The sequence below is a fragment of the Haemaphysalis longicornis genome, unplaced genomic scaffold (assembly GCF_048455015.1).
Source record: "Haemaphysalis longicornis isolate Haplotype H1 unplaced genomic scaffold, Haemaphysalis longicornis Haplotype H1 scaffold_6, whole genome shotgun sequence".
NCBI classification, from domain to species: Eukaryota; Metazoa; Arthropoda; class Arachnida; order Ixodida; family Ixodidae; genus Haemaphysalis; species Haemaphysalis longicornis.
The window spans coordinates 61019332-61034862 of NW_027526407.1; the positions used below are offsets into that span (position 1 = coordinate 61019332).

At 44.1% G+C, this 15531-nt stretch overlaps 1 protein-coding gene across 3 annotated transcripts in view; it reads left to right on the forward strand.

The window, feature by feature from the left end:
- Positions 1 to 15531, forward strand: part of LOC144142784 (glutamate [NMDA] receptor subunit 1-like) — a 128711-nt gene that overhangs the window by 103085 nt on the left and 10095 nt on the right. The window contains exons 11-19 of one of the 3 annotated variants that reach the window (XR_013317043.1): positions 232 to 356; positions 1628 to 1792; positions 2515 to 2749; positions 3933 to 4081; positions 6416 to 6573; positions 7134 to 7306; positions 7930 to 8037; positions 8305 to 8450; positions 14066 to 14184. Coding sequence is in view for 2 of the 3 variants with exons in the window: in XM_077674509.1 (XP_077530635.1) it covers positions 232 to 356; positions 1628 to 1792; positions 2515 to 2749; positions 3933 to 4081; positions 6416 to 6573; positions 7134 to 7306; positions 7930 to 8037; positions 8305 to 8450; positions 10749 to 11147 (1658 nt within the window). In the remaining variant the exon portion in view is untranslated. Of the gene's footprint in view, positions 1 to 231; positions 357 to 1627; positions 1793 to 2514; positions 2750 to 3932; positions 4082 to 6415; positions 6574 to 7133; positions 7307 to 7929; positions 8038 to 8304; positions 8451 to 10748; positions 12029 to 14065; positions 14185 to 15531 lie in introns of those variants that run through there. The other 2 variants (XM_077674509.1, XM_077674510.1) reach the window with 2 other exon arrangements.

Below are 15531 nucleotides of genomic sequence, written 5' to 3' on the forward strand. Positions count from 1 at the left end.
GCTTAATTTCCGTCGAAGGAGCTTTGACGGAACAACCCTTGTAGGCGTAAATTATCAAGCTCCTGTGATGAAAATCATCTGAAGCTTCAAGAGAAACATCTTTTCCGATACTTCAGCATTTGTAATCTTGCAGAAGTTAAGTGGGTTGTGTTTTCCTACTACCTTCTTACTTCTTACAACTCGTTTGTGCGACACAGGTAAACTTACGCAACCCTTCCCGTACACTTTCAGGAGTGGCATATCCTTACTGTTGCGAGGGTTACTGCATGGACCTGTTGAAAAGCCTTTCCCAAAAGCTCAACTTCACCTATACGTTATATCAAGTCCAGGATGGCCAGTACGGAACGTTTGACTTTGTAAGTACCTGCATGCGAAAATATAGGTTGATCATGAATTCATCCAAATAATTCATGAAGTCGTCGATACGTTTAGGGCTTATGGCGCTTTGTTGTTTGTTTAAGCCGACTAAATCGGCCAGCGTGTCTACTTGATCAATTTTCCCCCAGAATGATCGTGCCACGAAGAAATGATTCCCGAAACGCTTACAAACGCAACGTCAGTAACTACCTAAATATGTGACCTCTGGTAGAAGCTGTTTCAATTGAAAGTACAATGTTCTCCGACGAGCTTACCACCAGTCTTGCTGTCCTGTAACCATGGAAAATGAGCTGCAGAATGTCAGGGAGCTTTCGAAAACTTAAACAAAAAAGTGTTTGAGAATCGATACTGGGTTGCAGTAAATTTTCAGAAACTAAGCACACCTGGAATACGAGCCATGGCCTAACTTAAGCGTATTAATACAGAACATTGCTAATGCTGCTGGGTCCTGTCTTTAAAAACATGGTTCAATTTTTACAGAGGATACGGAAAGAAATTGTTTCACAAATCCTGTTCATTGAGTATGTGGCTTGTTAGCCTTTTTGGGGGGTTCATTTATCTGAGTGATGTATAAGACGTCTTAACAGGGGATAAAACTATTCGTTTATTTTTGCTACCTTCGTGGATCCGGATTAGCGCAGCAGGGTGCAGTAATTGCGATTACCACACTTAGTGCAAATCACCCAGACAGAATTGTTTATCGCGTTTTCTTAATAATTTCCACACGAGATTTTCAGCTTCAGGCATAGTGAAACCAATTTCAAGGGTTTTGTCTTGTCATCACGCACTTGTTCGACGTATAATGATCCTATTCCACTGTACCGTGTTCTGTTGTATTACACCTACTTTTCTGTGACTACAGCCTATAGTGCACCACAGTCCTCAACCTAGAAGAGCATCACGAGTTTGAGACCTCCCCCGCATTCAAATTTGGTGCGGAGTTGTGCAAATGCAAATTTTATGGTTGTAATGTATTTACCATGTGCCGCGTTAAGGTCTATATTTTTTGCATAGGCGATGGATCTTGCTTTTTTTGGAGTGCCCAATTGTGAGACTTCCTTGGTGCCTAGTGCATGCCATTAACTCTTTACTTATTAAATGCCTTATTCAATGCGGCTGCTGTCCCTCTTATTGGCTCTACGTTTGCCTACCGTAGACTTACGCTAAAGCAGATTTCTAGTTTGCATGTTTGAAGCTATCGTACTGCTGTAACGTGAGCAAACGTCACAATGTAATTTTTATCCCCAAGGTAAACGGATCAACATACAAGCGTTGGTCCGGAATGGTTGGAGACCTGGTGCGTGGTGTCTCTGATATGATTATTGCGCCCCTCACCATCACCCCTGAGAGGTCCATGGAAATTGACTTCACCAAGCCATTTAAGTACCAAGGAATCACCATTCTGGCAAAGAAGGTGCGTTCGATTACACTATATGTCCCTAAAAATTCAGAGTTCGACGTCATCTTGGTCGAACGCGTTATCTTTCCCAAGTAACAGACAGATTCTGTAGACTCGTCAGAAAATTATCTATGATGGCGTTATTTTTGCTGAGTCCACATTCATGTCTTTGATCCAAGCATGCATCACCCGTGTCATCGAGTGCAATGCCTGCGCCGGAAAATGTATAAATCATCGCAAAATATTATCAGCATCCTGTTGTACATGCAAGAATGCCGCATGAAGTCTTGCGTTAGCAACTGGTTCCACACGTTGCATCTCCTTGCGTGATTGTCAGTTATCTTGCACGAGACGTGACTGGAATGTACAGATTTCTACTTTTTCAATCCTTTAAACACGTAATTTTCTATTTCGATTTTTTTTCTTTAGCAAAAACGTAGAGTCGAGTGGGGCTGAATGCGCTGAAACAACTAGTTCTCAGGGGGAAAGCGTGAAAGGTTGCGGTGATGTGACCCAAAGAGCCTGCGTCTTGTTGCGCGAGCTTACCTTCACTTTGACCCTTTTTCTGCGCCTGTCAAAGCGTAACTCTACTGAGTGCAACTAATTTAACAGAGTGACAGCTACACTACCACCGTTTGCATGTGCCTGTGTTCCCTTTTCAGCGTTCCTGTTTATCGTTCAAGGTCAAATTTGCAGTCTCTGTAAATGTTTACTTTCCCTTTCTTTCCTCCTGGCAGCAAGACAAGAGTTCGACGCTGGCGTCGTTCCTACAGCCCTTCCAGAAGACCTTATGGATCCTGGTGATGGTGTCCGTCCACGTGGTGGCGCTGGCGCTCTACCTGCTCGATCGGTTCAGCCCATTCGGTCGCTACAAGCTGCCCAACAGCGATGCCACCGAGGAAGACGCGCTCAACCTCTCGAGCGCCATCTGGTTCGCCTGGGGAGTTCTCCTCAACAGCGGCATCGCTGAAGGTGACCTTCATTCTTAGCACGGCGGACAAATCAAACCCGGGGGCACAACAAAAACAAACAGCTGCACCTGATCTCTCTATTTGCGAAGCATTCGGCATAGTTTTCTTGAAATTACAAGTTAATTAAAAATCTGATAGCACAGCGCTGATACCTACCTTTGACACTTCAGTGGTAAAAGATGACCAGAAGGTGTAGAATAAAAACAGGCATACCATACTATACTAGGCTACAAAATAGGCCTTCTATACTCTGGTTGGTAAAATTACTCTGCTTTAACAGGGAACTTTTTAGTTGCTTGCTAGCATCTTTTTAATCGGAGGGACGACATGAACTGTTAGCAACGGATATGTTTATTGCCCTTGTATGCTTCTTCTATTACCTTATAATGAAACTTGCGCCGAGAACGTGAGCGAATGTCGGTGGGAACATGGTTTTTCAGCCGAAAGCGTTTCTTGGATAGGTAGGTAAAAGCCAGCACCCAGCTGCTATCCGGAAAGCCGCCGACAACAGGCGTAACCGGAAAGCACGTGACCAGTCCCAACAGAGCTGGTGGCCGCGTCAACAAGTGCTGCAGCAACACTCGAGGCGCAAGCAATTCCCATCGTCTGTAGTACGTTCCATAGCGCCAGCATCAAAAATCAAACTCAACACGCGGACACTGACGTTTTATCTACAGAAGGAGCACGCTATCACGAGAAGTCTTAGTTGGCTTTCAGCTTCTGTGAAAGCAGTGTTGCAATCCAGGCTTTAGGCTTAGTATTGATATTCGAAGATATCTCTCCGGCAAACTTAGCCAAAACAAACGCTTTCGCATTCTCACCCAGTGAAAAAAGGAATAGGGGTCGTGTGCAACCTTTTGTCACTTTGACGGGCATCTCTACATATGACAGCACTGATACCAGTGCGCAAGACTTCGCAACCGACAGAAAGCTCCTTAATTTTAGGCTTCTTTCTGCACGGCAGACAGCAGACAGTTAAAAGTAAACAATTGCTGGAAATGCAGTGTACTTCATGAGTGGACATAAAAATATAAAGAGCTACTAAGGCGTGTGTGCAGCGTGCTGCAAACCGCAGCTCCGAACTAGCAGTCATTTTTGGCGAAGCATTGAGTTCAGGCTATTTGCATTTTCATTGAGGTTATTTAAGACTCACATTAAGCATACGTTGATCATTTTTGTTGCAGGAACGCCAAGAAGCTTCAGCGGCCGCGTCCTAGGCATGGTGTGGGCTGGATTCGCCATGATTGTGGTAGCCTCTTACACTGCCAACCTGGCAGCTTTCCTCGTTCTAGAGAAACCAGAGTCGTCTCTCTCTGGAATCAACGATCCAAGGGTCAGCATCTGAACGTTCAGTACTCTAATTTAGCACATCTATTTTCCCAAACTTTGGTGGCATATGCATGCATAAGTAGCACCCAGTCATTAAAAACAAAATAATGTTAAAACGAGGCATTTTTACATCCGGGAATTTCACATAAGAACACCTGGGCACTCGTTTTCTAATGCCTCGCGCTAGAACATTACACGTACTAGAACACACCGGGACACTCGTTTTCCAATGCCTCGAGCTATAACGTTTTATCTGCGTGGGCAAAAACGCGCACATGAAGAACACCCCGGGACACTCGTTTTCCAACGCCTCGCGTTGGAACACTTCGTGCTTCAAAGACACGAGACTTCTACAGCAGAGCTGTATACCTCTACCCCCCCCCAACAGTTTTATCTCCGTGGGCAAAAACACCAAGGCGTCAAAAACGCACTTGTACACTGCATGCTTCGTCCCTCCCCAGGTCTCACGTTAGTGGAGATGGCCTGTTTATTTATACTGGACCAAGGGACGCAACCGGAGGGGGTTTGGTGGTTCGAACCCCCTCTGATATTTTCTTTTCACAAAACGTTTCTTTGTTTCGCCTAAATTTAATGATTCAAAGAGTACTGCCAGCTGGTCTTCTTGTCGAACAAGCTGATAATAATCTGTTGGTCCAGGGGCCATTATACATACCCTTATTGTGTTGTCAATTAGATTCAACTGGCAGCCATATTACGATCACGCATGAAGCTACTGCAGTCAGCAGCAGATGTCTCTGCTTACAAAGCTTGTGACGTTTTCAGAAATTCAGCAGTACCTACCAAAGTACAGTTGTGGGTCCCCATTTTTCTTCCATAAATTATTACTTGAGTTGTTGGTGCGTACCAATCGCCCAGAAGCCTGCCAAATTTGGCGGCTGTGTTTTTTAGCGCGCTCATCATACTTTGCCTGACTTAACGCTGCCAGAAGTGATGCTCACTGAAATGATTGTTCTAAGCACCCTTCTTGTAGCTCTGCATATCTCGGTTCACCTTCATTTTTGTCACCTCAAGTGCACCATAATTATCGCCCAAACTGTAACGCTTGATAGGCCCACCGGCCGTCTGATTCAAAGCTGCTGTTACACATGCCTTTTTTTGGCTCAAGTTGGCATTTCTCGTCTTGTGTTGCGAAAGCTTTGTCACCTCGGCGTTTGTCTGGGGTTAAAATTTAGACGTTGCCCTTTTGCGAAAATGTTTTGTGCGTGCCCACCAGTCCACGTTAGCACTACAGCTTTATTACTCTGTCTTCACCCCGGCTGGATATTTGCAATTGGCCAATGGTCTACGGTGGTCTGTTTTATTTGAGTTGTCAGCCTACATGAATTGATTTCCACCAATCATTAGGTCGAGCCGCATTAGAGCTTAACACACTTGAGTTGCTTAGGAACTACGAAGCGCCTCCTGCTGGGGGCCCTTTACTAATTCAGGCCATTTGCAGTTTCCCACCGCGAACTGATGCGAGATACTTTTAAAGCGGTAATCCACCGGCCCTGCGGGAAACAAAAGACAAGAAACGGCACCATATTTTTGCTTCAGTTGTACTGAATTAGCTGTTCTGCTAGTACCTTCTGGGTAAAGTGAGAACAACAAAATCGTGGTTTTCCAGCTGACGACTACTGTTATACTAGCGTACACGCACTGACTTCGCAGCACTGTCACAAGTATATCACGTTTGGCGCCCGTGTGTGAAAATTTGTCCAATTCAAGCTTTACTGAACTCTTTGGAACACGAAGCACGATATGTTCAAATTCGAAGTTTTCACTTTGTGGTGCATTTGCCCTTTGTCAAAGGCCACATGTGTAGCAGAATGGATATTGAAGCAGGCGATTGCACGTCGAGTCGTGCGAGACAAACTTGAGTTGAAAGACGAGAGGAGAGCGTTCTCGGGCAAGGAATGAAACGGGTCTGGCATAGATAAAGGTGCCGTGAACCGTGAAGATGTGCCTTCATCCTCCAGATGAAGTTTTATTGCAACCTGGTGCCACTGTGATACGGGCTGCACTCTATTTAACTATCTCAGACCAAACGGTACCAGCCAGCAAAAGACGAGGACGTACCAGTGTCATCTACTTATAGGTGGAGGACACACTGGTGTATGAGGCTATCTTGATAGCATCCACATGAATAAAAACACGGTGTTCTAAAGGAATTTTAGTCTGAATGATGCACAAGACTTTGTATGCTTCATGCGTGCATTCCATTTTGTGGACTCATTGCCCTTTCTACTGTTTTTTATAATATTTAATTTCTTACAGCCTCAGCGACTTCTGCTGGGGTTCACCCAGATTCCCTCACGCGCATTTTTTCCTACTGCAGTTACGAAACCCGTCGGAAAACTTCACCTACGCGACGGTGAAAGGAAGCGCAGTGGACATGTACTTCCGGAGGCAAGTCGAGCTGTCCAACATGTACAGGATAATGGAAGGGAAGAACTACGAAACCGTAGAAGAAGGCATTGAGGCCCTGAAGAACAAGTGAGTTATTGTAGTACTCGCACGCGCAGAACAACTCCTCTAAGCATCAACACGCCGTGTATTGATGCCTTTTGCTGGTACATTGGTTCCGTTAAGCGGCTCATTGGGGGAGTTTTGTTCATGCTTGGACGAGAGGGCTTAATGCAAGGGAGCAGGGGCGGTTATCATACAGATATTATTGAGCAAACGTCTTCGTTTTTGTATCATTACCGTACTGTCATCTGCATTTCCTGCTATAGTGCTGTTGTTTTCTTACTACCAGCAGTTTTGAAACATCAGTCTCATCATTATCTTCCCTCTAGCAGCAGTGCTTCAGCTTATTTTAATTTTTGTACTGCTTCCTATCCAGCCATTTATTGGGAGAGCATTGATACGTACAAGCCGCCATTTCAGGCTCTACCAACCGTAGGCAAATCCGCATACCTTGAAGGCAAGAATTTTTATCCCGCCAGAATTTTTACGCCACGTTGGTTTCTTCTCGTGAGTGCTCCGTGCAAGTTCATTCTTAACGTGCCCTGTTTTCTCTCTGCATTTTGTGCGCTATCTTCATGGTGGTGCAGCCAATTGGATGCATTCATCTGGGACTCTTCCCGGTTGGAATTCGAGGCGGCCCAACACTGCGAGCTGGTCACGGCCGGCGAACAGTTCGGCCGCTCGGGATACGGAATTGGCCTGCAGAGAAACTCCTTCTGGGTCGACAAGGTCACGCTCACCCTCCTCGAGATGCATGAGAGTGAGTATCCATGGCACATCCCTGGTGAGGTTAGGTGTGCACCAACAAAACAGTTGAGCGTGCTCTCGCCGTTAGCAGTTTCAGCATGCATTAGGCATGAATAGCCAGTGTGAAGGCTGAGGTTCAGCAGTTTAGCCCCCACAATTTCTCGAACAAGCATTATTATGACGAATACGATAGCAATAAGAGGCTGGGTGATGTCGATGTAAAATTTAGTAGGAATGGGTTAACACGAGCTCTGTTTCGGTTGGTGTGGGAGGAGGGCCCAGGATAGTAGCTGTAATAAAAGTTAATTTTAAGGTGAACAATAGTACTTATAGTAATAATGAATAATACGGTCAAGGTTGGCGTATGTTGCATCGGTTCCAATTTATTATAGATAAGGCAGTGTGAATATTTAGCAAGCCCTCCTGTAAAGGCTTCTTGAGTTTTTATGACGAAGCACTTGGTCACGTGTGCACAACCTTCCAAATGTTCCTTTGATTACGAGGCCCCTGTCTGAAGAAACGCGTCGAAATGGTGACTATAAATTGAGTAACAGTCTATCGACGGCTCAGTGTAAAAAGGAATATATTATTTCTAGCAATTTGTCATCTCTAAATTTGGCGATTTTCTGCAACCAGGTGGCTACATGGAACAACTAGACAGCAAGTGGATTATCCGCGACGGCGAAAAATGCGAAACCAAGAACGAACGCACTCCGGCAACGCTGGGACTTACCAACATGGCGGGTGAGTTTGCACTACTTTTTTTCTGTTTTATATTCTGATAAGAACACCTACACGTGTATTTTCGTTGTTCACAAATTTGGTATCTTTTTGCTTCAACCAACCATGTTTTGCCATACCAGGACTGCAATAATTCACAATGTGCCGACTTTGGCTCTCGAGCAGACTTGCTGTGTACGTGCTTAACATCTGTTCAAGGGATATGCGTTGTACTGTCCATCAGACACTTTTTTCGCGGTCGCCTCATTTTCTTCTTGCTGCGGCGTGCAGGCGTGTTCATCCTGGTGGGCGCCGGCATCGTGGGTGGTATAGGGCTCATTGTGATAGAGATCGTGTACAAGAAGCACCAGACACGCAAGCAACGGAGGCTCGAGCTCGCCAGGCACGCCGCCGACAAGTGGCGCGGAGCTGTTGAGGTGAGCATCCCCTGCACTTTATGTTGCCTTTTTCGTGATGACGAAGGCGTGCTCGACTGGCTTTTCCTATTTTTCCTGACATTGCGATACACCGCCATTACTGTGGTGAATAATTGCGGAAAAGTTCTTGATTATTTCGCAATGTCTTGTTAGACAGTCGGCATTGAACTGAAAACCCAGCTCTGTTCAAAACGTGCGGAAAATTGTTCTACTAGGCTCTCTAAAAAACGAAGCCGTTAAACATAATTTTCTGGGCAAGCGCTGTTGAAGGACGGTTACCCGAACAAAATTTGTGAATACTTCGGTAAAGTTTATTGGATAAGTTAGTATTCACAGCAAACGCCGGCTTATCGCAAAACACTGACCTTATAGAACGGTTTTACCAGGCGTTTTAGAGAAGCATCAAAGCGCGAAAATGCTGGGCGTAATTGGTCGCGGTTGTATATTCAGGTTGTCTGCCTCGACCAGACGCCCATCTTTACAACTCCGTCTTTAAAGTTACTCGCATAATGCTACATACAGCTGTACGTGCATGTAGTAAACCTAAACCTGACGCATTGAAATTGGTGGCTGATTATTAAAAACAAAAATACCCCCATAAACACGGCGCTGAACCAGACGTGAACTTTTGTCAACCAGAAGATCTTTCAATGAGACAAAACGATTCCCTCTAATCCAGCGAAACGAAAAGCGCGCGTTACAGCTCGTGGACCTTAACAGTGCATGCTTAGTGTTCGTGACTTCTTACCTAAACAGAACTTCGGTTTATATTTAGTGATAAAGCCTCGTGTAAAGCGATTTAGAGCAAGTCGTGAGGCGACACTATTTGGTGAGAACTCTATCTTCTGCTTATTTGAATATTACAGCAAGCCTGGCTGTTGGATACTTTTTTTTCTAGAATGCTGAGTGTTTGCGGCTGTGGTTTTGGTTTGCGGGAACATTGAGAGGCCTTCGCGTCATGTTGTTTCCCTGGAGCTCTGGTGCATCCTTTCTTACACTATCCTACTCGTGCGCACATGATGAAGTTATCTGCAATACACGTTGTAAGGTAACTTCATACACGTCTAAGGTAACTCTGGTAACTTCATGTTTTGCACATAAGTAGCAATCGTACCGACCGTTGTCTCAGACTTCACTGGCGGTTAACGAATCTGCAAACGTTCACGGATATGTTTTGTCAGTTTCAGCGTGAAGTTGCTTTTAACAAAAGAGCCACGATATGTAAGATATGCGCAGTTGTACCACTGCTAGACGATGGCAGTGCTTCCCAACATATCTCGAAACAGTTACGTACTTCACAAAATAAAGAATTTTTAACTCCTGTTGCTCACGGAAGCATACACACATAAATTTGGGATGAATCAGATCAGGTGTGCACGAAGAGGAGTTCGACAGGTGAGAGTTGTTGCTTTCGCGTTTTTTTAGGACCGGGTCAGCCCACTTTTTCGTACACAATAAAGGCTCGCTACTTACTATTCGATCGTTCATATGCGTGCATGTGCGGCAGCTGTGCTACCGATGCTACTACCGGCATGCTCGCAGTCAGATCATTGCTGCTGGAAATGGCACCTCACGCGCGTGATGTGCTTAAACAAATTCCGTAGGCCGTAGCGATTCCGGCGTAAAATACTTGCCCTGAAAGTAGAAAACAATAGTACCAAGGCGTAGTGTGATCAAAAATAAACACTTACGCTATATTTTACAGAAGCATACGTCATGCAGACAAATGCAAATACCGGCCCCAGTGGGTTGCTGCAGAAAGTGCTGGAGTTTAAAGGCGATAAACTTTTGCAAAATGCTCCCAGCGCAATGCATAAGTACTGCCTTTATTAATTCTTAATCTAGGAAGCTTCCCGTTAGAGCCGTGACATACTGGGGCTGCGAATGCTATCGTACAAAATAAGCATTATTTGGCGAAAAGGATGCGTAAATCAGGCTTTTTATTGTTGCTGCCCCGGTTGTGTAAGATAATTTGGGCAAAGTGACAACGTTCCATACGCTAACGCTGCTGCTATAATTATGCTTACAAGTGTAAAAGGAGTAGTACATTCTGCTGAACAATATAATTTAGGGGTGTGTGTATAAAGTTCTCAATCACGCCTCGGTCTCACACATCTCCCTACCTGCAGCTTGGAAAGATGTTGCTTAAGGATCTCGAACACAGAAGGAAAATGTTTTCCCACGTTTGTTTGTTTTTGCTTTTGTTTGTTCTGTTCTGTACATTGTTTGGTTCTCTTTTTTGTGTTTCCTGCACTGTCTGAATTGCACGCACCTTGCGATCCGACGGCTACACCAAAGAGCTGGGACGACTGGGGCCCCCAGGCATATTACGATCTGAGTCCAAGGCCTAACCGCAACAGCAGTGCCGACACTAAAAAGCTCGTCGAGACGCACCAGGCGCCATTGTCTCAAAAGTGGAAGAACTTGGACGTGCTCGCAGCGGCTCGAACTAGGACCGTGGGGACCAACACGGAATCATCCTTGTTTCTGGACATTCCGAGGGCCAAAGTGAGGCGGCGAAGACGCAGGAGGCGGCAGGCCGCTGATCGAGGTTCTAGCAGAGACTCAAGTCGAGACTCTAGTCGGGACACAGACTCTGGCCGCAGCTGCGACAATGGTGCTGTCAAAAGCAGCCTTCCAGCCGCTTCCCCATGTTTAATGTCCCCTGATGTCCGGCGGGGAGAATGCGAAAACTAGCAACTCCTTCGTGGCAAACAATCTTACAAACTGCGTTCGAAACTACCCATATGTTATGTTCCAAAACGATAACGAATCCAGGCAGCTTGAGGTACTTGCTTGAATGCCAAAGAATACTTTAGAGTTTTTAGGAGATATTTTTATTGTGCCTGACTGTATTCCACGGAAAAAGGTCCTTTTCGAAGACCGCGCCTATTTAAATATTGGATTCGGTATTCTTTTTAACACGTAAATAAGCAACCTTATGTACACTCACTGCAGGAGTTCGCTGCAAAGGAATATGTTCGACTATATCACGATAATTATAAAGACAGCCCAGAAATAATTAATGGCACAGGGTACAGGGCAATGCAACGAGTTAAGTGCAAAGCATTGTTGCCGGATATATAGCAATGAAGTGAATGGTATGGGTTACATAATCACACCGCTCATATAATTGAGCGATAGATCTGTCACAATTGCCTGCTAAGTGATGGTATTATTACCTAATATCTGACGTGATGCGCTCGAGTGAAATGTTCTGAATTTCTTTTCTGTTAAATTCGTTCTGGTCTTTGTTACTGCTTTTTAGCACGCACAAAATGGCACCCTTTTTACTTTTTTGTTGACATTTCACTCAAAGCTTTGTGACAGATCTCTCATTATGTGACATTAGCTTATTCCTAATTGGGAAAGATTGCCTGTTGAAGGAATTATTGTTCATTGCAGCTATGAAATGAAGTGAGCGTCCATTCCTTGTCTTCAGCCTATTTGTGACAGTTTTGCTTTGCTTGTCTTATTTTTAATTTGATGCCTTACTTTGTTGTTTACATGTCATATTATTTGTGTTTTTCCAACAGTGTTCGGTTTCTTCATGTTTCTAATAAATTCGCTTCACCTCGCCCGGGTTCCTTTTACAAAATGATTGCGTTGGCTTTTTTGAACGTCTACACATCTCAGTAGATAATTTGGATGGTTCCTCTTTCCGAAGAACACACTGACAATGATAACAGCAATATCATTCGAATTGGAAATTATGGGAACATGGAAGGAATACGCGAATGAAAAATGCGGCCAGCTTGCAAATGCGGAGATCCGGATACCGAGGCAGTGTTGCTAAAAGATTAGGCCGTTATTTTTATAATCGTATGATTGCATTATTTGGGTTCTCCTTTGTTCTTTTCCGTTGTTTCGACTCCACCCGTAATGGGCGCACATCAGCATAGAACACACGAAATACTAATGGGTACCATGCGCAAGTACTGCAAGAAGACGAGAAAAAAGTTTCAGGTCTAGCGATACATCAATGTCCTTTGTCCTTGTGTGACCCTTTGCAAAAAGGATGTGCACTCTATCATGTTATTGATTCCCATCACCCGTGCTTTACTTTGATCAAGCTGATCTTTTGTTGTGTTTTTTCAAGCACTAATATCCGTGTTATGTGTAAAATGCCAGCGACTGTGCCTCTCGACGAGTCAGATAGTTTCAGCGGAAGATTTACTTTGAAAATTTTGTAAGCAAAGGTGACTTCAGTGTGAAAGCAATTAGCTTAGTCGCTGACTTCAAGTACTTTCTTTGGCACATTTGTCTTTGAGCGTATACACATATTTAATTAACTGTTACCCAAACTAAAAATGTATCTTAAAAATTGAACGAACTGTCATTTGTATAAATTTTTGAAGAGATATCTAGTCTACAACTTCCTTGTTTTCCTATCTACGCGATTTCATAGTGTAAGAAAACATACTGCGCTTGTCTCATATTGCGTAAAACGCTTATTGGAAACATCGACGGAAAAGGCATCGCAACCAGCTTACCAACGTTTTTTTCTTACTACATTATGAATTATACAAAGTGTAGACGTTTTACACCCACTGCCGCACCTCATTCTTGGATCAGAGAGGTCCAAACTAAGAATTATAGACCACGTGGTCGCCCTCGCCAAAATTCCAAAGGAATTCGTCCCAGGAGAAATTTTCTTTCAAGGCATACTACACTCTAAGAAGCCTCTGAAGGACGCCTTCACCCCAATTCTAATAATTACCAATCGAGGTGGCCCAGTGTGGAAATTCGGCGAATGATGTTTCACAGCGTTCAATTTTTAAAATGGGGCACCTGCGCAGAGATATTGCGCAATGCAAAACGCCATTCACGCTTAGCGTGTCGTCCCTGCGCACATGCACTTTCTTTGGTCAAATCATAAGTTGGGCTTCGTAATTCGCTGAATTCGCAGACTTCAAGGGGTCATTCTGGATCGCTGTGCTGAAGATGACCTACGGGGACCTCTTAGAGTGCACAAGCTGACAACTGTAGGTGGAAGAGAAAATCACACTACATGATTTACTATGCAATTAATTAATTCATTCATTCATTCAGATTGATTCACTTTTGTTTTACATTGTTTTTTCTCTGGTCCGCTTAAGAACTGAATTCTTGTGGCTCTCCAGGCAATTGGTGTAAACATGCACAAAAGATAATAAGCACACTCACAAATGTTAACATGACAAATACTCCTTGCTTGAAAATCACATAGCAGAGTTATGCATGGGACCACAACATAAAGAGCAACAACGTACTTGTAGACAGCACAAATATATACAATTCTTCAAGAATATATGTTACCTGAGACAATATTTTCAAATTTTCTTAAACATTTCTTTCGTGTTTTTAGTTTTTATACCATATAAATTGTTTCAGAGAGCATAAAAAATTCTGCCACGAAATGTTTCCTCGTATTTTCTCGTAGTTTGTGTACACTCACGGCTTCACGAACCTTTCTGTTCTTTTAGCGTTCTACTTTTCACAACAAGAAATTTGAATAAGTAACGAGAGTGAATTACTCCTAGAATAATTTGTGCTAGAACATGGCTGATGGTGTCTGGCCAAAAGAAAAGAACGCTCATCTGTTGACTCATTCCTACACGCCTTCTCGTCACTAGATGAGGCAGCGATTCGGCACGACCCGGGCGGCCACACGCCACATACGGCAGAGGGTGTGATGGGCGGACCGCTTTTCACTGCTCAATCATTGCTTCTCTATCTCCTAACGCGTTTTCTGGTAAGCTTCCCCGCATTCTTGGCGTAGAGCTAGACGCGTAGCCTATAGGCTCCTAGGGGAGTACGCATCTGCCCATAGCCCGATCTATTGGAAGTTCATCATATTTTTTGACCCCCACTTTGCTATGATTTACGGCTGCCTGTCACCCCCTCTGCTCGTATTTCTCTCCCACACTTTCATTTTATTCCTGGCTGCGGAATGCGTATAGCATCTCGATTCATTTCTCAGTTTCATTTTGAGAGCGGGCATTAACGTTCATTTGCTTTTTCGAAGATCGCGTAGGTATGTAAATTGTGCGGTTGTCAGCGGAGTACATTTGTTTTCCACAAAATGCTTCTACGTTTTTGTTGGTAGACTAGGAATTGCTTAAGCTTTTCTAAGTCAGTAATGTTGAACTGATTCGAAGTAACAAAATTTTCCAACAATGGTGCCAAGCAGTTTTCAAAAACTGTCATTCGCAACGTTTACGAGGCATTCACTTCCCTGAGTATACTCCCAAAAGTATAAAGCATCTAGTGCAACATAGTTCAAGGCTTCTTCAAACCCCATGAATTAATCCTGTGACAGGTATACGCATGATAAAAGGCAAACGGTATATATACCCTCGCTATTCTACGTAAGTTACCGAGCCCGTATTGTCGCTCACGGTTAATAGCCGTTTGCGACAAGGAAATAATTTTATATATCAGCCTATATCAGCCATTCACCATCCTATCAGAATAAATCTCACAACCATTGGCCAAACACACAGGTGACAATTTGAGATGCCGAAAAGCGATATCAAACTTAAACCATCAAAGAAATGATAGCTGGGTCATTTGCCTGATTCTTAGAGCATCGCAATACGGCAGTCAACTAATGTCGCGGATGTTTTAATGCGGTCGGTTGCAAGCTGAACGAATCATCTTTCAAGACTGCTGTGCACAGGGCATACCGGTGAGTATTACCACGTGGCATCAATATAGCACGCCTTCCCAAAGAACCGTAACACGGCCCTTATCAAGAGCTTGTGAAAGGTGAGATTCGAGTTTTTTTCTCAACTTTAACCCTTCGGAGATTTCCAAAGGCAGCGCTGGTGCCATACTAGAGCGCTGCTATGCTGTTTGTTCAGCGCGCCCATTCTGCCATTGACAATGGGTTCTGGCTAACCAGGTTGTTCTTCGTAGTGGTTTGGTACCAAACGTCTCCTTTGCGACAAAATCATATCTGACATTGCTGAGCGCCCAATTACGCATTTTAATTTGCGCCCTTAAAAATTTGCGTGTATTCGAAGTGGGTGTATCTGTAAGGAAAGACCATCATTTTCAGTTAGTGTTAAGGGGGACTCACCAGTTATAATTTCTATGG